Below are 24,476 nucleotides of genomic sequence, written 5' to 3' on the forward strand. Positions count from 1 at the left end.
TTTCTTTTTCTTTTGATCTTATGAAGCTGATGCTACATATGTGCTACAGCCACTATTGGTGATGCAACAGGGTAGGTCACCTGTGCCTATTTAGGAAGCCTCTATTAATCATAACGTATACAAAGTAATCTTTCGCAAATTTCAGTCTCTGGAATGGTAGCATATTAAAAGTTGTTTTATACAGTAAGGAGTCCTTCATGTTCATTATTAAGAAAAAGACCTGTTATTTGTGGTATTCAAGAATGACTTTTCAGTTGTTGTAGTTTGACCAAAGACGTTAATCCACAGATCCTTATGTCTTTATTAAAATGGGGCATGTTTCTGTGAAGATTAAAAACCAGTGCCAAGGTCAAGCAATTATTTCAGCAGCTGCAAGTTCCAAATGAGTATGGAACCCTTTTAAATTTTTCAGCTTTAACAGCTTTTCTTGTGTAGCAAATTTAAATATTACTAAAAACAGGACTGGGATTTAAAGGCCTTTTAATCACCTTTCATGTCTATTTTAGAAATGGTTCACTTCCTTCCCAAAGCCAGGGGACCACAGGTTAAAAAAATAAAATCAATTAATCATTGCTCTAATTCTATTAACTGTTTCTCATCATTTACGTATGTATACAGATGTGTATATTTATGTCTATATGTATATACATATACTACTGATAGATAAAACTGCTTTCTAACCAGAGAACTAGCTCTAGCCCAAATACACTGCCATCTGTTGTGTTTCCCACGGTGAGATCAGTGGCCGTTTCAATCAGGTGCCATGTGTGCGTGGTCAGTTTTCTGTGATACAGCTGAAGTCATCAAACCCAACTCAGTCCCTGTGTAAATTAACTCAGTGGGATAGACAGGGCATACGGAATTGCACTTGCTTGGTCTCATGACTGGAAAATTTCAGGGGCAGACCTACATTTGGTATTAACTGGTAGATCACTGCGTGTGTTTTTTTAAAAAATGCTGCTTTATCTGTTTTCTATGCTAAAATGAAACCCATATATGTTCTAAACCTTACAAATGCGGATATTACTTTTTCCCCCAATAAAACTGTTTTTAAAGAGAGGACTGTATCAACATTCTCTTAAACTAAATTACACATGCTAGGAAAATGGCCTTTTCATTCAGTTTATCAGAGGTGGAAAATGAAATACATTGTGCTTGCCATGCACAGCCCCACAGTCTCCTGCTGGGATTACTAAAAATGGCATCGAGTGTCATGTCTGACCCAGCCACTCAGCAGCCTTGAATGCAAAGTCCATGACTACCATTGTCCAGCAGCTCTCATGTCCCAGATCCAGGTCTGGTATTTAGGTTATCTTAATAGCTATTGTTTAGCAGACAACAAAATGAATCACCTTTTACTTCAGCAGATATTCCCAAAAAAACCCTCAGAAGTCACGTAAAGAACAGGTGCAAACAAACGGAAAAGGAGCCCACCCCTTATTGTAATAAGGAAAGAGCAACATCACAGCTACCCTTAGAGCTTGCATATTTATTGAACAAATCCTACTAAAATAGCTAAAATACATTGGGTACTTGTAGTGCATTATTAAAGATCACATTGTTACAAAAGCCTGCGTTTTCAGCAGTACACAACTGCAACTATACATAAATGCCACAACTGCTGAATATTACTTCTTGCTCTATATACAGCACAGTAGACATATCTAATCTATTGGAAAATAAAATGTACAAGAAAAGGGATACAGAAGGTGGGGAAAGGAAAGAAATCTAGGAAGTGCAGTGCATGCATTGGTATTTAACAGTCAGAAGCTAAAACAGTTCAGAACAAGGCCTGCCCTGTAAAAGGAAGAGCTAAAAGACAGAGTTATATAAAAAATTAAGGTGGGCTTTCAGACTGTGTCTAACACAACAACACTCCATGAGTAGATGATACTGTTTAGTTTTGTGTTTTGTGTTGTTTTGTATTGATAGTAGTCTGGGAGCAAGAACAAAAATGTAAAGTCCACATGTTGACGGTACCGTGGAAATGTACTCTTTCCCCTTTAGGACTTCTCCTCCCAGAAATTTGCTGTGTTTTTCTTAGTATATCCCCTATTTTATGGATTTGAAGAGGACATTAAAACTTGTCCCTTCTTTAAAAAAAGACTAAAAAAAAAAAAGACAAAAATCAAAAGATATCTTGAGAGGTTGGTGGAAAATTATTGCTTGTCTTTCTCCATTAGGTGGATAGGAGTCAGAAAGGAGATTTTACGTAAATTACAGTTTTGTGATTGCTCCCACTATAACTGCATGTTTGTGAGTGGACCCTGATAGGGAATCAGTTCCTCACTTGTACACTATAAGTAGTTACTCACCTACAGCACTGAATAAGAAAGCCACACTGAAGACACAAGTAAACGAGTCAGTCCAGTCTAAAGAACAACATTCAGAAAAACAAAGTACCAACACCTTCTCAGAACATGGAAATAAAAAATAACTCCATCAGAGCTACCTTGCCAAGGAGCATATTTAAAGTCCAAAATAGCACCATTCATCAGTGTCTCAAATCCCGTGGCAGCATCACGATCACTTACCACAAGGAAACCATGAGTTTCATACTACTTCTATACATCAAAAGAGTACATGGATAAAATATAGAGATATACAGACAATCGATGAAAATAAACTACTAGGCTTGTTACATCTAAATGAAAAAAAAGGGGGACTCTCAGCCTCTGCAAGAAGCAGTTTGGGATGGTGGAAATGGAGAGAGCAGTTTACCGGTTGCGTGTGAGCAGTGGAGTTTGAGTAGTGGAAGACATTGCTGTGGTAGAACCAGGCCTGAGGGCCCACCTGTAATGTTTGTAAACATGGATTCACAGTGTGAAATTCTGAGAGCTTTCGCTTGAATCAGAATGTTAAAAACTATTTTTTATGGTACACGTTTGTCCACTGTTATTCTCTAAAGCAAGGCTCAGAGTCCCATAGTTTCTTCTTACACTTGATGATTTACACAGAAACAATTCCCGATATATGACACCATGACCTCATCAAACCCATACACCATATGTAATACAAATGGAGAAATTATGATTAAAAAGAGTAGAGGTAATTGATCTTGGTGAAATGGTGTCCATAGCCATTCACTGGATCCGGGCATGCCCCCTCCGTCTCACTTTTCTTCTTGCGATTTACTTCCTTCGAGATGGGGAGACTTCCCTGCAGAGAGGAGAAAACATTATTAGCTGTGCTTTGGTGAAGTCTCTTCAGTGGGGTCCTCCCATCTCCTGTCCTGAGGTTTCCATAGTTCCCTACCTTTAGTTCAGAAGTAAACATCTACTAAACATGGCTTAATCAACTGTAAATACTAATGCTGCAGAGCAAAGGATCACTTAAACACCAGGCAAGCCTTGCGGCATCTGAGGAAAACTCTTCAATTGGGGATGAATTAGTGTGCCCCAGTAGCCAAAATGCAAAAGAGTTGAGCCAAGGACCATCCTCCACTGCTGCACTGGGGAATTTGGACGTTTGTTGCAGCTGGGGAGACCCCAACCATCCCAGCAAAGTTACAGGGGAAGAAGCTATGGAGTGACAACCCTTTCTGCAGCTCACCGCCAGCTACACATCCTTACACTGCTCCTCAAAATTATTTTTCTCTCTTGCCAAGCCAAGCAATTTCTGTGCCCTTCATAATAGCTGGGACAGCTCAGACCTAAAACTGCACCTGCAGGTGCTTTGTGTGCCGTAGTTCTGGCATACAAATATGGCCAACAATGAGCAATTACCTGTTTTGAACACGTGAAGCACAGGAGGCACAATGCCTCAGCATTGTGAATGCAAAACTCATGGCCACAAATCAACAGATGGCACCAAGCCCCTTTGAAAATATAACTCAGTACCAACTTGGGTAACCAAGAAACTAATGTTAATGGTATTATCTACCAATAAATTAATTTGTTTTCTTGCTTTTTTTAAACCCTAAGCTCCATTTTATGGTTCCACTTGGCCTCTAACATAAAAGTGCATCTTAAATATGAAAGATCATCTTATTGTTAAGAGAACCTTTTACAGCTTAGGTGTCTCACCTTATAAACACCTTACAGCTTAAGCAGCTAACGTACACTATTAAATTACTTTTCTACAGTACTTCATTGAAAAGAGCACTCTAAAGGCACTGTAGTGTATAGTCTATTATTTGTCTCTGGACAAGTACAGAGATGGTGTGCTGTCAGCCAGCTGCCTCAGATAGGTTTTTGTTAACCATACTTAACCATTCACTGGCTGAATTCTATGCCTATTGAGCAAAGCATTTAAATATATGTTTCGGTTTAGGACTCAGTAGGAAGCCTAAAGGCTAAGCACATGCTTAAAGTACTTTGCTGATGCTATGTCACTATGGGATCTTAAACAAAAAGAATTTTAACTAGTAATATATTGTAAGTTATGGAAAAAATCTGTGGGTTTTGTGTTTAAGAAATCAGAATTGTGAAGGTGTTTTATTGCTTTTATTGCTTACGACATGTTTGTCATATAAGCAGATTGCTTTTAGTTTGTTTAAGAAACTGAAGTTATCTTCTCCAAGTTCAATTTTTCTGATGTGAGAGTTGTAAATTTCTGAATTAGGAATTAAACACACAGCAGTCCACAACTACGAAGAAAATGCAATTTTCAGCAATTTTCCTTTCCTGGCTCTTCAGAGCCGTAATTTTCACTGAAATGTCTGTATTTGCTACATTTACTTGTGCTGGGAATAAAGCCACCCCATGGTTTTCTCAATGTCTTTATCACAGGATAAATTCTGCTTTGCGGCAGATGAACTCACCCAGGGTTCTGCACTGCACACAGCCAGGAGCAGTTTTCAGGCTGAACACAGAGTAAAATCCTTTCCTAAGTGGAAATGGTGCCCTCTCCCTTCGGGGCATCAGAAATGGAGAAACTGAGCAGGCTTCCATCAGCACATATGCAGAATGGCTCTGCAAGCCAGGGGAAGAAGTAGGAGTAGAAACATACCTTGCCTTTGCTAGAGCCAAGCTGGGGATTTTGCAAGAGACAATTTCAGAATGAAAAAAATAACATTTAAGTTTTAGTGACTGCACAAACATGTTTCCTCAGAGGACTCTAGAAAATTCCATCCTCGTGATAATATTTTTGGTTTTTTGTTGACTAAATTTGCTACTTGTGTATCATTACAGGATATGAGAAGAAAACTAGAAACTTACATATGCAAACAGGCACACCACACAGACCAAAGGTCTGGGCAAATTTCCAAAAGCATTGTGTTGGGCAGTTCCTTTTCAGCTGTGAAAACAATCTCAGTCCTGAAATTCTGCCATACAATCATAAGATAAAAAGTCCCATATGACCCTTCTAGGTCTGGAAATAAATTCTCTTTAAGAAATGCATCCTTTTATATTTGTTGGTTGCATGAAAACAAAAAAAAGCACCTTTATCTGAAATAAGAGTTTGAAAAAATCTATTAATTTTACTTTATTCTTTCAGTAGTTCAAGCTGTTTAGCATTGAGTACATACAACTGTTGAGCTGAAGGACTGAGCAGTCTTCTTCAGCCATTTACCCTGATTCATTTGATAAGACAGATGAAAAAAATTGGATTCCAAAGACACCCAGTTTCTATTAAGGCTGATACTCTGCTGGAAGCTGGATTGTGTGCAGCTAATACTCAAGTTACTTTTGAAGATCAACTGTGAAATAACAATTGGAGCTGGTTCTAAAAACTGATCCTTGTAAGCATATGCCAAATATCTTTTGAAGAATTATATAAAGACTAGAAGAAATGCATCATATTTAAAAAGCAGGTATCAAATCACTTTAAAGGAAAAAAATTATAATATTTTTTGACTAGTTGATAAACTAGTTTGATAAATTAAGCTATGCACAGCATAAAAACATGGCTACTCATAAATCCAAGATAATGCAGCATTGTTACTAACTATGCTACACATAGTTGACAGCTTCATTCCTGTATTTCAGGAGCAACTTTGTTTAATGATGAATGGCAATTTACTAAAAGCTGCTAACTTAAAATTTTGGATAAAAACCATCTACTTAACACACCTGATTCATAAAATTAGCAAATTAATGTCATATAAGTATAACCATATATAGCACATTCATCGTAATCTGGCATTGCTATCAACCTACTCAGCTGAACTTCTGAAATACTTAGAATGTTAAGAATGGCAGTATTGCCATATATGTTAATTTAAAGATTGGCATGCTAGCACATAAGTCTGCAAATAGCAGACTGCAAATATCCCAGCTATAAATTTTAGAAGTTCCTTTATAAAGAAAAAGTGTGGAAAATATAGTGTTATCCAGATGGAATAGCAGAGTTTTGTTAACAGGGAGCTGGAGTCTAGATAATAATTGGAACTCAATCAAAACAATTTTCCATGTGCTCTCTCCTTTACTTACCTACCTTTGATTTTGAGTCAGTAATGAAAGAGAATATGAAAATAAAACATGTACATTCTGTGGTTCTGAGTAACTGTTTTATTTTCCTACTCAAATTTCATATCCAGTTTCACATTTATGAAACCAGCAATGGTAATAGAACAAAATCTTACGAATCTTGTCTGACAAGCCACATCTTCTGCATTTATGTTGGGGTACTTCTTGTCAAGCTCAAATGAAAACTGCCATGCTTTGTATGCTTGTTACTCAAGCCAGGTAAAGCAAAAGCAGAAAATGTAACAAAGAAAAAGAAAAACAACACCACCTCCTTCCTCCTCCTGCATTATCATTGACTTTTTCATCTGTATTGCTAAGAGAGAATTGCCAAAATCAAGCATTCAAAACTCAGATGTCAAGCTTGTAAAATCATAAGACAGGCTTAAGAAATATGAGTTCTTGAAAATTAGTATGTTTTCTTTCTGGTATGTAGCCAGCAAGAGTCCATATTTTCTGCAAGCCTGAAAGCTAAAAACATAATTTGAAAATGAAAGCTGAAATCCTTACTTAACTGCCTGGCTCAAGGAGCCAAGGCTTTAAGAAAAACAGAATACCATGAGACTCGTGATGAAATCATGAGAGCTGGCTACTCTCTTGAAGCAGTCATAAAATAGAATCCATTGAACTTTCAATGTGTTTTTTTTTCCAGAAAACTTTCATCTTAGTAAACTGTTTATTAGATGAAAGAAATTACATAAATAACTTTACCTTTGGAAATCCCCCATCCCCTCGGCTGGGTGGTAAGATTTTCTGGCTTACCCAAATCGTTAACCTTGGTTGATAAACCTGTAGCGACATAAATATATACAATTTCTTACTAACAAAGAGAGATTCATTAAATGCAATCAAATGCTGTTCATGTGACAGACCGCATTACTAAAACAGAGAATCTAATGTTAGTTGAGCTTGGCCCAGAGACCTAGCTGCATTTTATGCTCAGTACATATTTTTGAGTACCCATGACAACAAGAGCTGTCCCTAGACTATTTCAACTATATTGTTTATGGCAATCTGCATTCAACAGGCTTTTTAAAAAGAGCATAAGATGGATTTTTTAAAAATATCTTTAAGAAATTCTGTACAAGAATTCCTTATACAGAATTATACATTTATTTAGACTTATACATTTATTAGTCTGCACTAATAAACTCACTGAGGATATTGTGAGACCACATGCCATTCTCTTCTGCCAGAATTCACTGGCGAAAGACTATTTAATGAAGATTACCTTTGCTGATGATGGCAGGAGACAAGGGCAACACACCTTTGATTATCCTTTCACAATGAACTGTGAACTAGAACTTATTACTTTCTAAGATCATTGACACAGCTGTAATTCTGTGTTAGCACCCTCTATTTTAGATTTTAAAGGAATTCCAACACATTATAAAAGACATATAATAAAATAACTGGCAGCAGGACTTAATGGTTAAGGTACTGGCCTATAACTGCTATAGGAAAATTTTCCTGTGGAAAATGGGCAAGATCCAAAGCCGGCCACTGACTACCGTGGGAAGCTAGAGTGAATAAATGCCAGGCTAATACACCTCAGTTATGGTGAATCTGAGCTGGAAACGTCCTGTTCTTCAGTTCCTCAACTTCAGGATGAAGATCAGAGCATTTCTTCATCTCGCTCTCATCAAACACTGAAGTGGCCAGGTACAAGTTGCATACAATGCTGAAGATCTTAAATTTATTTTCCTGCTGGGTCTGCCTCCTGAGCCTTTTGGGTTTTGTGAATTGAACTCTTTCTGCACAATGCCTGAATGTAAAAATGTCATTGTTTTGAGATGAACATTATAAATTACACCACTCAAACTTGTTTGAACTTTGGGAAACAAAACTTGCCTTGTCACTTAAATTCCTGGTGGACGGGCTTTACTCACCTGCTTACTATTGTATTTGTACTGAAACCTGAGGAATGTTTTCATTTATTGGAATTGCATGTTGAATATTAGTTGTCACAACTGGACTACATGTAGCTTGGAGAAATTACCAGAAGATTACTTGAATCATCTTTCCAAGAGAAAATCCTGAATTCTACTATGAAGTAGGAAACAGGGAAATTTAAAACACAGAGCCTAAGGCAGTGCCTGTGCTGAAAACACTCTCCCATGATTTTCCACAGTACAAACCACAGTGCTTTGTACTGATTAAAGCATCAGATTTTATTTCGTATTTTAGATTACCATATGATCTCAGACAAGTCAGTTAAGATCTCTGGGTATGGCTGACATAGAATAACTAAAACACAGCACAGGGCACTCTGTGAATTCATCAGCTAATGTTCACATTGGATATTTGAGACACCTGAATGAAAGATAACAAGTAACCCCTGAGCTATCCTGTTGCTATTTATAATAACTGATTACCCATTCTGCAACTATGCCTTCATTTTATTGCGTAGTCACATTCTTTGGGAAACAGATAGCAGTTCAGCTCTACAACAGGACATATGTGCTGAAAGCAGCAAAGTATACAAAAATGTGTATTTTCCTATAGGAGGAAGGAATAAGCATCAGAATACAGTATTACTCATTATGATGAATATGAGCTTCTACATTTTCCATGGAGTCTGAGATGTATTCAGGTTAGCCTATAGGCCTTGTCACCCCTATTAATATTTTAATAGGAATAAAATAAGCACCTGCACTTAAATGACAAAGAAAGGACACTCAACTTAAATTCATAAGAACTTAGAGATACTGCAGTGTGAGGGTGGATTCTGGGAATGGAGCAGGAGGAAAAAGGTGTAAATTGTAAGATATACTCACAACTATGCTCCAGGTTTAAAAAAACAAACAAACAAACCAAAAACCCACCAAAACCCACCACCACCAAAAAACCCTACACAACCGCCCAGCTATCTTTCACAGTAATTTTCTGTGGAGAAAAAAATTCAGCAATGTCCTATTTTCTTAGTATCTCTTAAAAAACAACTACTGTGGCCAATATTGGTAGATAATAATCACGTGGACCTACTCCACATGCAGTAACTGTTCTGCTATAACTGTAAAAAGTCCTGAATGGGCAGCCAAAGGACTTTAAGTATCTGCCTTGTGAGCAATGCTGAAAGGCCGGGGAATCGTGGTTTGGATCCTGGCTAAGTGGAGGAAGATTCTGGAATGGAAAAAAGATACCAGTGTAGAAAAGTCCACTCAGGACTTACTACAATCCACCAGGAAAAAAAAAAAAAAGGAAGAAAAAAGAAAAAAAGGACATGTTGCCATGCTACATGCTTTAGAAAATGCAGAAACCTCTTAGATGTTCAAATATACTGATAACTATAGTGTTAGAAAAACACAGTGAGAACTTTTAGTTAATTACAGCAGCTCAAAACAACTGATATTAATGTTGCAAGATGAGCTATAGAGAGAGAAAAAGTGCAAAGCGATGCTCCATTACAGAGTAGGATGTAAGGCTTACAACATTCCAGCTGTTAGCATGAAGCAAACACTTCTAGATAAATGCTTCCATTGATACACACCGTATTTTCATTTCTTAGTACTTCCTGTGCAACGATTATGCAAGTACAGGCTTGGCTTAAAAAACCAAAGTATCAGGATACAGAACAGAATTACTGAACTTTAGGATGGACTGAAAACTAAAGTTACTGCAAGTCTATACAATGTGTAAAAGCTGTACGCTGACTCAAATTGGTAGCCTCTGTATTTGATAATCACTAGGAAAAAAATTAAGCTAGTAAACTTCATCCATAAATTATCACAGTGGATCACCCCTAAACATCTGACTAACAGCGCTATTACCCTTGGAAGCCTGCCCTCCTGGCAGAACATGCGACACACAAAACCATTCACTCCCACTTTGAGAAGTCAGGAGGAAAGAAACCCACTGATCTGGGAAGTGCTGTCTGAGAGTGCTCTGCAACAACAAGCAATCCTGGCTGAAACATCGAGGCCAACTTCAGATAGGCAATTATGAGCTATGAGGAATATGTTTTCAATTCCTTAGCCTCCATTGTCTTGAAAATATACAAATAATAAAAATTAAGATCAAAAATCAGAAAAAGCAAAGGTGGAGGAAAATAAATGCCCAGTCTATTTACTGGCTCTTACAGCATCCAGGCTCTGGAACTACTTACTGCTACTTTTTTTTTTTTAAACCAGAAGGATTTATAGAGTAGACTTGTCTTTTCTCCTCTGTTCAACAAACCGAGAAACTTATTTTTTGCTATTGCAAAGGCTCTGTTTAACCAGCATTTCAAAACTCTAATGCTTATTCTTCCATTTTAAGCCATGTCCTCTTTAAGAGCAATAGTAGGGGAGCACAAAATTTTGCCCAGTTTAAAACATACATAAAATAATTTTAACAGAGCTGGACTAAATCTACTGTATCAGTCACATCAAAATGCTAAAATTAATTTCTTGCTACCCACTCTTCATTCCTAAACACTAAGAGCATCTTTCAAATATTCAGGTATATCCATCAAGAGGGAAAAAAAAAAGATTTAAGACATGCTAAACTTAGTAAAATGAGCACACTCCTGTTAAGCATTCCCAAGGCTTTTATAGTTAAGAAACAAAAAACAAAGCCCCCAGAGTTACTTCTACTATCTTTTTTTTTCTTTTCATGTGGACCACAACTGAATTCACATTCATCAAGTCTCATTCAAGACTTACAGGCGTTGAATTCAACTACACTCTGAATTTCCAAACTACAAAGCTTAATGAAGATGACCAACTGCTCTGAGTACATCAGCAACCACCTTTGAGAAGTTTCAGATAACTTCATCACAGAAACCAGTTCTATGGGGGGAAAAATGAAAACAAAAAGGAAATTATGACAAGTAGTCTAGAAATTCCTAATTCCAAATAAAAGGCAACCATCTCTAGTAATTGTGCATTAGCCTACCTAGGAGAGGGAAAAAAGAGGGAAAAAAAGAAGAAAAAAGAGATTTACTATATGGATTAGCAGTCTAACAGCAGACACAGATGGCCATGTGCTGAGGAACGGGAGTAAAATGATGGAGGTATGTGTTGAAGAGAAGGAATGAAAGGGGCATGCTCTTCCCCCCCACAGCACTAAAACCTTGCTTGTGCAGTTGTGAAGACTGAGGGCCCTGTGTTTCTGTCGTGCCTAATCCAGAATGGAGAGCGGCCATCCTCCTTCCATGCTCTCCTGGGGATGGGACGCGTACCCGGAAAGGAACGCTGCTCCTCATTTCTGTACTTGTATTTCTTTAAAGTAGTTCAGGGATTTTTCATCACCATTGCTCTGTGTTGCAATGACACAAATCAATGGTATTAATGCTCCTAGAGATTATTTCCTGGTAGATTATTTCCTTTCCAGCTGGTCTCAGCATCACTGAAAGGGTCTAGCAGACTTTCTTTCCAAACTGAGCCCTGATGCATTTTCTTTTGCAAAAAGAAAATTATAACATAGTTGCCTGCTAAGTTGAAACAGTTATAACTTTGCAGTTTCTTAAGTTTCTCAGTTACCAGCTGGTTTGTGCTGTAATGGCTTTTCCCAGCACATTCTACCATGTGCTTCTCAATCCCCCAAGTGCCTCCCACTGCAGTAAAAAGTTCTCTTTGTAACGAACAGCCCACCATCACAATCCAGATGCATAAACAGCCCTTTCACTGAAAATCTTCCTGTACTACTGCTTGAACACCAAATAAATCATTCTGTTAAAAAAACTGATTAGTTTTAAACAAAACTGGAAGGAAAGCTTGTGCCAGGTTCAATGCATTTACTTCAGCGCAAGTGGTAAACTAATACTCCCATCTGCAGTAGTTTATTTTTAACACTGTGAGGGGAACATTATGAAAGCATATTATATTAATGTCCACCATGTTCCAAACCTAGTGCACAGGATTTAAAACATACAGCAACTGTCAGCCGAATGGTTGCTGCTTCTCAAGAGTTTAGTTGGGTGGCAGTCTGCTATCAATCAGCTTCGTCTTCTGAATCTTCTGGAGAGGGGAATGAGAGGGCAACATCAAGAGTGCTCATCTTTGGTCCTTATTTCAAAGAATCAGTGAAGTTTTGATGAACCTTTGTTATATTTAAGAAGCTGTACTCACGATCAAATGGGAGGCTGCTGTTGTGATAGGCTGACGCTGAAACGTCTTAGTGAGGAAGCTTTCCCTATTGAAACATCAGAAACCATGACTTGCCCAAGTTAAAATGCAACTTAATTACCTTAGCTTGATTATTTAAAAATACCGTGAACATGCGGTTTAGCAGCTGTGAGGCCTGCCAATTTTGTGAACTTGATCGCTTCTTTTGCGTGGCTCTGCATCACAAGTCTGAGCCTCTGGTAGAGGTACAGCGACAGTTATGCCCAATAACCTGCCTTCATGTTTTCAGTACACTGTCAGGGCAGCAGGTTTTTCTATCAGTCCTGCTTTCCACATCAGTGCCATGAACATTCAAAAATCAATGGGGGAAAAAAATCATTTACAACCATTTCACTTGGTTAATTCCACACAGGAAGTGAAGGTAGATAAATGGCTTGAGAGAACTGATGAAGAAGTTTACGATCGTTCTCCTCCTGGCTGGGATTGCTCCAAGTGGCCCACCTTTTAGTGAGACTTTACCTGCCATTACAGTAAGAATTAATATATGGCAGTGTATCAGCAGAACATGGCAGGACAACTGCACACCTGAACTTGCCTTTGACTTCTGTGCATCAGCATCCTTTGCTGGCTCTGCCTTTTCATGGGGAAGATATTACTGCTGCTTTTTATTCCTCCCCATCTGATGACTCAAACTCACAATGACATAGAGATGAAAAAGCCTAAATGAGACAAGTATGCTGTTCCTTGCATCCCCCTCTCCACGCTGCACATGAATTAGCAAGTTTATTCATTAGGGGTTTTTAGCAGTCCTTGTTCATCACTTCTTCAATTTCTGTCAGTTTCACAGAATAGGATGTCATCTGCTCCTTCCATACACAACATAAGGAAGTGACCTTGGAAGTAGTTTTTCTAGATTTTAAGTACCAAACTTCTCATATAAACCTATCTTCACCCATTGTTCTTTCATTGTTCTTAAAGCTTCTATTCTACAGGTTACACTGGAGTGTCTGCTTCTATGTAGTCTCCTACCTTGGCTCATTTATGTTCTTCAAAGAGTTCACTCCTGTCCTCTTCCATACTACATACGTTGCATCTTTTATATATGTGCTTACAGCATCCCATGACATGTAAGAAAATTATCTGAGTGACTGTGTAAAATTTACTAAAACATGCTTTTAAGCCTAATGGGCTCTACTGCTGCAGAGCCCCTTGCTGCAGGAAAGGATACTAGTAGCTACTAAGCACTCAGAGCAGGCACATTTTTCCAAGAGGTCTCTTACATGACTACTGACCTCCCAAACTGAGCGAGCATGGTGCTAAGGAGGGGGAAAACACAAGCTAATATAGCTTGAGTATATATAGTCAGCACACTCCTGCCAAATTCTTTAGCTGGTAAGAACCCTCAACAGAAACTTTAGCTGTCTTCTGGCATACATGATTGAGAGGTTAGTTATAGAACACACTTTCTTTTTCCCTGGAGAGGAATCCTCCCCACACCACCTGAGTATAATGCAATTTTTAGGCAGAGAGATCAATTTGCACTTTTCTGCACAAGTCAGGATGAATCTAGCTTGTGTGCTACAAGTGCTTTCATACTGCTTTTCTTCTTCATTAATATACAAAAACTATTGCAAAGCATTGTTAATATTTACCATGCATAAGAAGAGTAAGAGAAAAAGAAATCAAGAGGTACATTGTGAATGTTGTCATAAATGCTCATCCAACTTCCGACTGAATTCATGAATTGAACAAAGACACTCATTACCAAAGTATCACACTCCTTGAAAGCAAAAGAAATGCAATTATTTCAGAACAATAATAAGAAACAAATGTATATTATATGGAAAGCTCCGTTAACCAATAAAATGGCTGCAAACTACTTTATTCCACCAGCAAATTCCTGTGCATGGACTCTGAAACTGTGAAACATTACAGAAATTGAAATAACCAAACAAGGCCTCCAGAAAACTAAACTCAAGACCCAGTGCAACGCAGCACCTTTTCCACTTCGTTTGCCTCTGCACTACAATGATAGCTTCTGTTCTTTTGCTTAACATGCACACACAGGAAAAAAAAACAGTAACAAGCCTCAGAATTAAAATAGTATTTGAGTTTTCATTCAATTACATATGAGGTTGTAATTTGGTCTTCAAGTGTAATAGGGTAATGAAAAGTGTAATTAGTAACTGTTTGTATCTACACCTAATGGTAAAACTGCAGAACAAGATGCAGAAGCAAGTCTCTTGTTACAGTTAGGTGAACACAGCATGGCAGCAACATTCAGGACCAAAGGCTGCACAGTTAAGATCTTCAGTGGTTTCATACCCAACGCTGACAAATCACTGGAGCAATAGAGGAGGGAGAAAAGCAGCATGGTCACAGGCTGACCAAAATGTCCATTTAGCCCAGTCTCCTCGCTCCATCGAGTTTTGATCTTAAGGGAAAACCAGCAAGGACAGTGGCCAGTAGGGGAAGCCCAGAGTAATGCTTCTCCTGTGTGCTCTCCCAGTTCCCTCCTTCCAATTTTGGGGTATACAAAACATATACACCAAGCTGTATCCCAAAGCATGTTTCATTTTTTAATTCCTATAAATTTTCTAAATTAATGGCCTGAATACTGTAACTTACAGAAGACCTAAGACTCTGCTTTGGACTAAAACTGCTTTGTTTGTTTGTTTAATTTTGTTTAAATTTCTCACACATACCAGAAAGATGACCAGAATCCCAACAAGCGACGTTGCTCTCCAAGTGGCAGCAAGCTCACTGCCTCTGCTGACTGCTTTCCTGCAGAGCCGAGCCACAAAAGCCTTTCCCCTCATGAGATACCAACCTCTTGCCCAACCAGCATACTTCAGGCAAGTATTAAAAGCCCCAGTGGTACTCTTGGTAATGAGAGACAGAACCACATTGTACACCCAGTACTTACCTCATTAAAAGAGATGGAATGACCACAGCTGATGATATTGTAACAGGTGCTTCAAAGCATTACGGTACCTTTACCTGCAGCCACCATATTACCAGCATCTAGTGTCATACAATGCCACTCCAAATACAAAACCAAAAACTGTATCATGTATGTTATATAGGTTGAAAGTAATAAAATATCCGTGGGTTCTGGGACTCATCTAATGAGGAGACGCACAGGAAAAGAACTTTTCCTGCCAAGTATTGTTTCTGGGTTTTGTTCATGTTGCCTTCCATAATTACTTAGCTGAGAAATTAAGGCTAAGGACATTTACCAAGATTTCCACAGGATTTTCTTCTGCCAGCAGGAATAGAGTTATTTAAACTCATACTCTTTCATGATGGAGATTTATCACAGATATAGTCATGCTGAAACAAAGCAGGAAGTTCCGTTCCTCTCTAACTTAGTCTTTTTGAGTAGCTCTATGCTGCCAATGTGTGCCTTCTAAACACCAGTGCTGTAAGAATTCAAGAATTCTTTCTGATCATGTAATATTAAGCCAAGGCTTATACCACCTTTAGTGAGAACACACACATTTCTTTTAACTTTTTCCAGCTTAACTCCCACACAGGTATGCTACGCTAGTAGATAGACAATAAGGTTAGTGTTAACAAAATTAATCCAGAAACATTTCTTCCTGCAGGATGAGAAAACGCTACCTGTTCTGAGATTGGGTTTTTTTTACATGCAGTATTTACAGAAGGAAACATCAGGAACCCTCCCAGGAACATCTACAGAGGGATTCATTCAGTAGTGCTACCGTGAATTTGCCAGACCAGCCATCTAAATTGAATTTCATGTAACACTGACACAGTGATTCACAGTATCATTCTACATTAAACATTTGAAAAGAACGTTTTTGCACCTTTCCAGATTGCACCCTCCACCAATATGGTTTAATGAGGTGAATAAATATTTGAAATAAAAACAAAATACAAATATTTAAAAATATTTTTATTAAAATATCCTGTCCCAGTCAATGGTACTAACTGAATTATTTTTATGAAGTTGTTCTAGGGCTATTAAGTGTAGTCCCTCTCCCCTCTTTAGCCATACGCACAAGGATCAGAACTCAGGTGTGGGGCAGCAGTATTCCGATGCAAAAAGAGATAAAAGATTGTTGGTGAAGGCTTTAGATCCCAAGACTTAAAAATCAATGTCAAGACTGCAGTATTATAAGGTGTATATTAATTCTTATTTCTGATTTTCCAAGATTTCAGCCTTCGTGAAAAAAGTTCAGTAAAGATTTTGTCCTGGACAAGGTATTACGTAAACCTCCAATTCCATGTGTCAACATGGTTCTGTTCAGATAAAGTATGCCGGTGCATAGTTACAAAATTTTTGCACCCAGAGCATGTATGTTTGTGACTGGGTAGAAACACCTATATACAGAGCTTTTGTCTTTTAATGTGCATATGAACCGTATTGCAGAAATAGCCACAGTATCTATAGCTTTGGACAAAAATTACTTTCCTTTAAACCCCACCTCAAATTTTTCCAGCCATAATCAAGTAAAGGTGTTTTTTCTGCACAGTTGAACAGCTGACTTGGCAAAAGTATTGCAAAAAGTGAGTTTGTATTTTTGCTTATTTATTTTGTAAGCTGGAAAGGCTTTAATTCTCCCTAAGTTTTCAGTAATCAAGTAGCGTTGAGCAAACTGCACCCAGTGTATTCTTCATGCACAATACCTAAGCGTAATAAAAAAGCACAAAATACACATTCAGATGGCCAAAAGTGCTTAGCTTTCATCCCTCTCCATTACTTCTCTTGACCAAATTCTGCCCATGGCTACACATGAACAGAACAGGATCCGATACAGTTGTACAGCTCCTATGCAGTTCTGAACTACCATAAAGGAGATTCCAGTTCCAGTGCCAGACTCGGTAATAATCAACAAAGAAGTAGGAGTTTTCTCATGCCAGACCAGGAGCTGCACTTGTCCAGTCTGTATCTAGTATTAGGCTGGACATGAAGTCTCATCCTAATACCTCATTTCTCTTATACCTCAGAGCATATAAAAGGTTCAAAATAATGGCTGCCTCTGCCAGACTAATCCCAGCCTCCATTCTCCACAGATAATCCTAAAGTTATGAAGTTGTTCCAACTAAGGTGAAGTCATTTTATAGACACAGAAAATTACAGAATGTGTAAAGATATCTGCATATAACTCACTGGAAAAAGGCTTGCAATGGCTAAACTGGGATGAAATCTTAAATATAAGCTTTGCCTCATAAATTTCTTCACCTAACTTAAATGACGTTATACATTTCCCTCTGAACTGCAAAAAAAGAAATGGGATGGTGATTTTTTTTCTCTTTAACCAAATGCAGGTTGTAATTTCTTTCTGTCTGACTTAATGAAGAAAAGCTATTCCCCCAACTGTTTTTCTCTCCAAAAGGCCATCAACCCATTTTTCTCTTTTTTCCCCAAGTAGGACTATAAAATGCAGAGAATGCAAATGACAGAATAACCTCAAAACTGATCTAGTTCAGGCAAGGATACGCTACAGGAAGTGTTCAGCCCAAATACCCTCCCTCCAGGGCCTTTTTGCTTTGGGATGACACAGCTATACTGTACACCACCTAGCCTAGAGATTCCACACCACTAGTGCTTAAGAAGAAAGCCATCTAATCGTGGTAAGTCAGAAGTAAATTAATGAGGTGCTCTAGAACATATTTTGTTTATTTTCAGGTAGGTCAAAATTAAATTATTAAGGAGGTATCTGTTTACTGATATACACTTTTATTAGTGTTACTAGTTTAAATTCCTTAGAACCTGCACTGCAAACTCTCAGAACTGAACTTGAAGTCCAGAAATGAACTGCAATGCAAGCAGGGGAAAAGGACTCACCTGAGTACTTTAGAAGCAAACAAACAGACCACTTTCTCAAGTGTCTAAAATGCCTGTTTGATTTCTTTCTTTGAAAACAAACATTTACCATTAAAAAAGCCTTTCCTGTTTTTGCTAAAAGTCTTCTCTGAGGTCACAGAAAACTGGACTTAAGACTTCCTTACTTGCACTCTCCTGACAAGATCCTTTATTTCAATGACTGGATCACATAGGCCAAATAAATATTTAAAACAATTTTTTTTTTCTTTTTTTCTTTTTTTTTTGTTAGAACCCTTTTTTTAAAATCTTAATTAGGACTAAAATCTAAATTTGTACGTTATGACATACAGCACTTTCCATGAAGGTGGTATACAGAGATTCTGGCATTTCAAATAAAAATAGCAATTAAAATCACCTCGGGACTTTATACCTTGCAAATAAATATAGGGTTTAAGAAAGGTTCTTTCTTCCTTTAGGGGGTCGCTCAAGCAAATATATTATACACAAGTAAGGACAGATCCTTAAATGGCAGGTCTTCTTGTGCAAGATGGCTCAAAATGTCCATGAGTTAAAATTATAAGAAGAATAGAAAGTACACTCTTCTGCCTTTCTCTTTAAATTACTGATGATGTGATTATTATACAGATCTAAGAAAGACTAATCAACCAGGTATGAGGAAATCATAATTCCAAGTCTAGGAAAAGGAGAAGCAGCATTGAAAACTAACCTGCTAAATTGTTTGCTTTTACTTGTAAGCAGTTTGATAAACATTTTATGGAATAAGAACATTAAGAAATTAAGAAGCTAAGACAGTGAAATTAAACCAAGAATTCATTTGTTCTCACTCAACAAGTTTATTCTAGTCACTCTTAATTTTACTGTAAGCTTAACTAAATAATGAATGAACTTTCAGTTTAGCAAAGGAATAAGCAGGCCATTTTCCCCCATTTTTTATGGTTTAGTTCAGCCTGGTGAAATTTAACAGCTAAATTTTCACTGACCAGTGAAATCAGAATAGAGCCTTTGCGTATGCTGTTATACTAAAAACAAAGGAAGCACTTTTACAATCATGTATTTCGGTGTAGAAAGTGTTGATATGTAAAGGAGAATTTTTCCTGCAAATTAGAACGGCTAAGGAGACACTTGGAATAAATAACAAGACATATGCCAAAGACAAGTGCATCCACAACTGCAAGGAAGGTATGTCAGTGGTCTGACTTCAAATTACATTCAGTGTTCCTGTGCCAAAAGTGAAAGAAAGGGAAAAAAAGGGCAGTGGTAGGGGAAGAGATTCTGCCAGGTATCACATCTTAAGCAACCTTGCAAGCTGGGGCAAAACCTAGTCTTTCTTACATTGAAATTCTGATCAGCAGTCACAAAAAAGTGGAATTAGGCCTTTTTGTAACAAATAAAAAACTTTTCAAGAACAGCCAAATGAGATATTCAATGTTACACTGCAAAACAAACAATAGGACTAGACAGGTGGGTAACTACATTTTATTTTCTGCATTTGGATAGTTCCAAGTTGTATTTTATGTTCTGGCCTGGAGACTGGCTTTACAAAACTAATTTCATTGACTACTACAGGAACCTTGCTAGATTTATAGAACCATCTGCTGGTAAAAATCAGTGGCTATTTTATGCTTAACAAACCTTAAAATAATCTTTTGTTCCATAGATAGGCATATATTGCACATAACAGCCTGCACACCATCTCAAAATGTGGGCTGATTGTCACCTTGGTGTTGGTAGGAAAACAGTTGCCTTATCCAATATTCCACGGTTGTGTGAACAAAATGTATTTTAACATAATTTCTATTCACAGTTTAAGTGAATCATTTCCCTTTTAATTCCCCACCCCCAACTATTCATTTATATACAGATGAGCAAAGCACTTTGATGAAAGTAGGTTCCAGAATAGACTAAAACTCCAGAATTTGCAAGTTTATTTTTGCAGATAGGAATGATATAAAACAAGGAGCCAAAAAGAAAAAAAGCCTTTATAAGAGATTACATATTGGCTTGCTTTAAACATCTTTGATTATCCCTCCTCCCCCAAATCAAAACAACCCCAAAGAACCAGACAGGATAATATAATTAATACAATTAATTTAACCCAATCTTAATATGTCCTTGAGAACTTGACACTTTGCAAAATATTCTGTACTAACGTACACCCTATGCAATGCTACTTCGGACAAGTTATTGCCCCATACAAATTAACAGATTTTTTACCATTATATTATCATGTAGCACCCAAAATATATCACATTTATGTCAATACATGTATTCAGACATGCTTCAGTGATAGCTGCATCTTCAATCAAGAATGCTACACAGCATTTAAACTAATTCTGCCTACTTTATCTACTTTTTCTGTAAAAAACAATTTTCTTTGTCCTGCTGGTTCTGAGACACACAGTCCTTATCAGAGAATACCATATTTAAAGAATATTTAGACATATAATGTTTCATCCTTAAAATTAGGTATTTGTCAGCAGTAGTATCTCAGAGTATAACAAATGGGCTTTAATGAGTAAAAATATAAAAACAATTAGCACTGAAGGAAATGGGTCACTGCTGAATATTGTTCAGTAAATACATTCCAACTAAGTGCCTGTAACTTCAGGTAGGCTGAGGCCTAGCCATTTTTTCTGGAACAGATTTGTATCACAAAGAAAGGCTAACCTTCTGAAAAAATTACCAAATCATCAGATAATTTATTTTGCATCTTATGTACTTCCCTGACAGACTAACATTAAATCTGCTTCACTTACTAAGTGCAATTACCTAGTTCTTCTTTTTGGGGGGAAGGTGGTGGGACCGAAATTATTGCATATTGTTTTGTCTGCATGTATTCCTCCATGTGTTATGATGTGTATTTTTCATAGTAACCTAAACACTGCTTGTTTCAATTAAATAAGCCTTACTGCACAAAGAGGGATTTCAGACTTTTATTCAAAAAATGCAAAAAAATCAAAGATCCAACATATGGAGGTTTTCACAGTACATCAGTCATTGTATGGCAAATCCCCATAGCCTCAAAAAGTATGACTTATAAGGTTGTATTTATAAATGAGTATTGGGGATGGGGAAAGAAGGTTTCTATTTATACAAAAAAATCACTGATTCTTTGCTAAAGCAACTAATTCTTACCATTTTTAGATTCTGTTAAGTCTTGGGATTGCAGTTTCTCTCAAGTAGCACAAGGAGAACAATCTGAAAACAATTTAAAAAAATTAAAAATGAAAAAAAAAGTCATTCCAACTGTCACAATATTTAATAGTTTTTTATTGCCAGCATTAACAGTGGGTGAGATGAGTATAAGCTTCAGTGGTTAAGCTTAAAGTCATGCAAATTATTCTAACCACATGTACGCTTATATATCGTGCTTCTCTGCACTTCAGTGGTCTGTAGACTTAAATATAGGACAAAGGAATCCCTGGTACCTGGATTTGCAGAACCCTATGCTATTCTTAGCACTTGGTACATCTCTGAAGAGCACTATACCTAATGGTTAACACACCTAAAAATCAGCCAAGAGGACAAAAACCCGTCACCCTATGCTTACTGTAAAGGCGGTCCATTGTTCCCAAGCACACTGCAAAGTGTGGTTTTTTGCAATCAAGAAACAAGTATAACAGTGTCAGGCTTTCACAATGTAATGGCCCAGAGAGTAGGTATTTTTGGAAATGGCACTGCATTACATAACCTCCAGTTTTCTCTCTCTCTCTATTCCACACACGCCCCTATTTTAAATAGGGAGGAAAAAAAAAAAGAGTAGGTCCTACCTCACTTAAATGGTACCTTAAATTACCACTCTCTTAATTGACTGAATTTGTAACATACCTCCTTTATCAGTTTTCATATATTGAAAAAAATTAAAGTTCTCTTCTATTGATTATATATTTCTTACCTACAGTGTGTATGTATGAAATGTAATTGGGTATGAGTCATATGTTTACACACAAACACACACACATACTGGATTTAAAACTGCAAACTCATATATCTATAAATGTACACACACACGTTTGAAAGAAAGCACATCTCTAAATGTCCACCAAAATACGTGTGGGTTTGGTTTGTTTTTTTTTTCTCAAAAGAACCACCCAAAATTTAACTGCTGCACATGCAAAAATGCAGAAAGCTGTTGCAAGAATGACTGCTTTCTAAAAATAAACCCCAGCAGCCTGAGAGGAATCCAGTGTCAGGGCGGAGAAGAGGGAGATTCGTTTTACAAGGGAGAAGAAAAGAGACGAAAAACCAATCCTAGCGCCTTGCATGCATGCTGAAAAAGCTAAGTGCATTCGGTTCAAAAATGCATTTTGGTGTTTGTGGGGTGCAAAAGCGAAAAAAAAGGAAACAGTTTTAGAAAACCACTTCTCATCTCCCCTTGCATGTGTGCAGAAAAATCCCCAGCCTAGAAATCCAGCCTTAAAGCATAAAGACAAAGAGTTAAATACATATACTGCACGTTTTCTCATCTTCTTTAAGAAAGCCTGTTTGGAAATGTGCACCGAGAGGGGGAAAGGCAAGCTGCAGCAAAGTCCAGCTAAGGACAAAAGGAAATGGAGAGAGAGAGAGAGAGAGAGAGAGAGAGAGAGGATAATTAAAAAAATAAAATTCTGTGGATTGGAATTGCATATACTTACAGACAAAAGCCCCCGCTCCCTGCTCACTTTCTGTCCTTTCTACATGATCTGAAACACAAATGTGGATTAAAAAAGGGCAGCATGCTACAGAAGGGAATTTATAGTTGGGGGAGTGGAGAGAGGGTAGGGGGTGTGGGGAAGAATGGCTGCACCTCTTCCAAAGTGCAGCCTTGGAGAAAAAAGAAAAAGGGGTGGGGGTGGCTGGGGGAAAGTCTCTCTCTCCCCCTCTCTCTCAGGCTGGGTTTTGGTTGCCAGTGCTGGTTATATTGAACAATGAGCTAATTCTGATGGTAGCTGGCTGGCTGCCAGCTCCCCCCCCAACCCCTCCCGTCCCCTCCTTACACATACACACTCCCCCTGCCTGCCCGCCCGCTCCCGCCCGCCTCCCCCCGCCCGCTGCTGCAGCGCCAGACTGCTTAGTCTGCAATAATCCGCAGCCCCACGTCCCCCCGCTGTCTGGGAGCCAAGGCAGCGACCGCGCCGCCGCCGGCCGCGCTCCGCCGGGCAGTGCCGGGGGCGGAGGGGCGGTGGCGGCCTCCCCCGAGGCGCGGAGCCGCCACCGCCTGCGGCGCTGAGGGGAGCGGCGGGGCGGGCGGGAAGCCGTTAGCCGTTAGCCGTTGGCGCGCGGCCGTTGGTGTCCCCGCGCCGCCCCGCGCGCGCGGGGCCCGGCGCCCCCCTCGTAGCAGCGCGGCGCGGGCCTGGGCGGCGGCCCGGCACGGACCGGGGCCAAGGCGCTGCACAGCGGCGGCGCCCGGCCAGCGGCGCGGAGTGGCGCGGAGCGGCGCGGGGGGGGGGGGCGGGCGCAGGCACATACTGTAATAATAACCCTGCAGCGGCAGCAAAGGGCATCTGAGGAGAAGGGGAGGGAGACGGAGGCAGGCGCCCGCCCGCCGCTTCGCCTCGCCTGCGCCTGTCTGGGAGGGAAGAAAATGGTGGGCGGGGAGGAGGGGGCGCCGCGCCGTGACACAGGCAGGCGGGGGCCGCGGCAGGGACCGGCCCCCGGCGGCGAGGGCAGGCGCGGAGGGGACCGCACGGTGCTCGCCCCCCTCCACCCCCCCCCCTCCCCCGCCGAGGTGCGCTCCGCGGGAGCGCCGGCAGCTCGCGGGGCCGGTGCGCGGCGGGAGGGCGGCGGGCCGCCGAGCCAGCCGGGGAAGCGCGCTCCTCCGGGCGCGGAGGAGCGCAGCGGGACCCGGGAGAGAGCGCGGGACCCCCGCGGGACGGCGTGAGGGGAGAGCGGCCGGCGGCCGCGGCCCCGCAGGTGCAGCGGGGCCCCGCAGCAGGACTGGCTCAGGCATCGCCTGTGGGGACATGAGCGGTGACACAGCGCCGACGGAGCACGGGCTCGTCCCGCAGTGCAGGCGCACGCAAGCACTGCAAGGGTAGCCTCCCCGGCCCACGTGTACCTGCAGGACGGGCAGAGACAGCGCAGCGGCATCCCGCAGGCGACTTGGGCCGGGTCAAGCACAGTCTGTCAGGGTGGGGACCCACGGGCTTTGCAGAGCAGTGTCAGTTCGTACGTTATCATAAGTGGCCCCAGTCGTGAGCGTAGGGGCATAGGGCGAGGGACGGAAAC

The 24,476-nt window shown here is 39.7% G+C and overlaps 1 protein-coding gene across 1 annotated transcript; it reads right to left on the reverse strand.

Moving 5' to 3' along the window:
- Positions 1-1,477: 1,477 nt before the first annotated feature.
- NREP (neuronal regeneration related protein) lies at positions 1,478-23,175 on the reverse strand. Its single transcript, XM_072860293.1, has 5 exons — positions 23,056-23,175; positions 22,904-22,951; positions 21,405-21,467; positions 7,119-7,196; positions 1,478-3,159 (listed from the first exon to the last, which is right to left on the reverse strand). Exons 3-5 carry the CDS (start codon positions 21,405-21,407, stop codon positions 3,034-3,036), a joined length of 207 nt encoding a protein of 68 aa, XP_072716394.1. The 5' UTR covers positions 21,408-21,467; positions 22,904-22,951; positions 23,056-23,175; the 3' UTR covers positions 1,478-3,033.
- Positions 23,176-24,476: the final 1,301 nt, after the last annotated feature.

Source organism: Ciconia boyciana, chromosome 4, assembly GCF_034638445.1.
Source record: "Ciconia boyciana chromosome 4, ASM3463844v1, whole genome shotgun sequence".
Taxonomy (NCBI): Eukaryota; Metazoa; Chordata; class Aves; order Ciconiiformes; family Ciconiidae; genus Ciconia; species Ciconia boyciana.

What these genes read in the sequence shown, in the direction of transcription:
- NREP (XM_072860293.1), bottom strand. An exon ending in GGGATGGGGGATTTCCAAAG is followed by an intron (nt 3,160 to 7,118) that starts GTAAAGTTATTT and finishes TCCTCTCTGCAG; the next exon opens with GGAAGTCTCCCCATCTCGAA.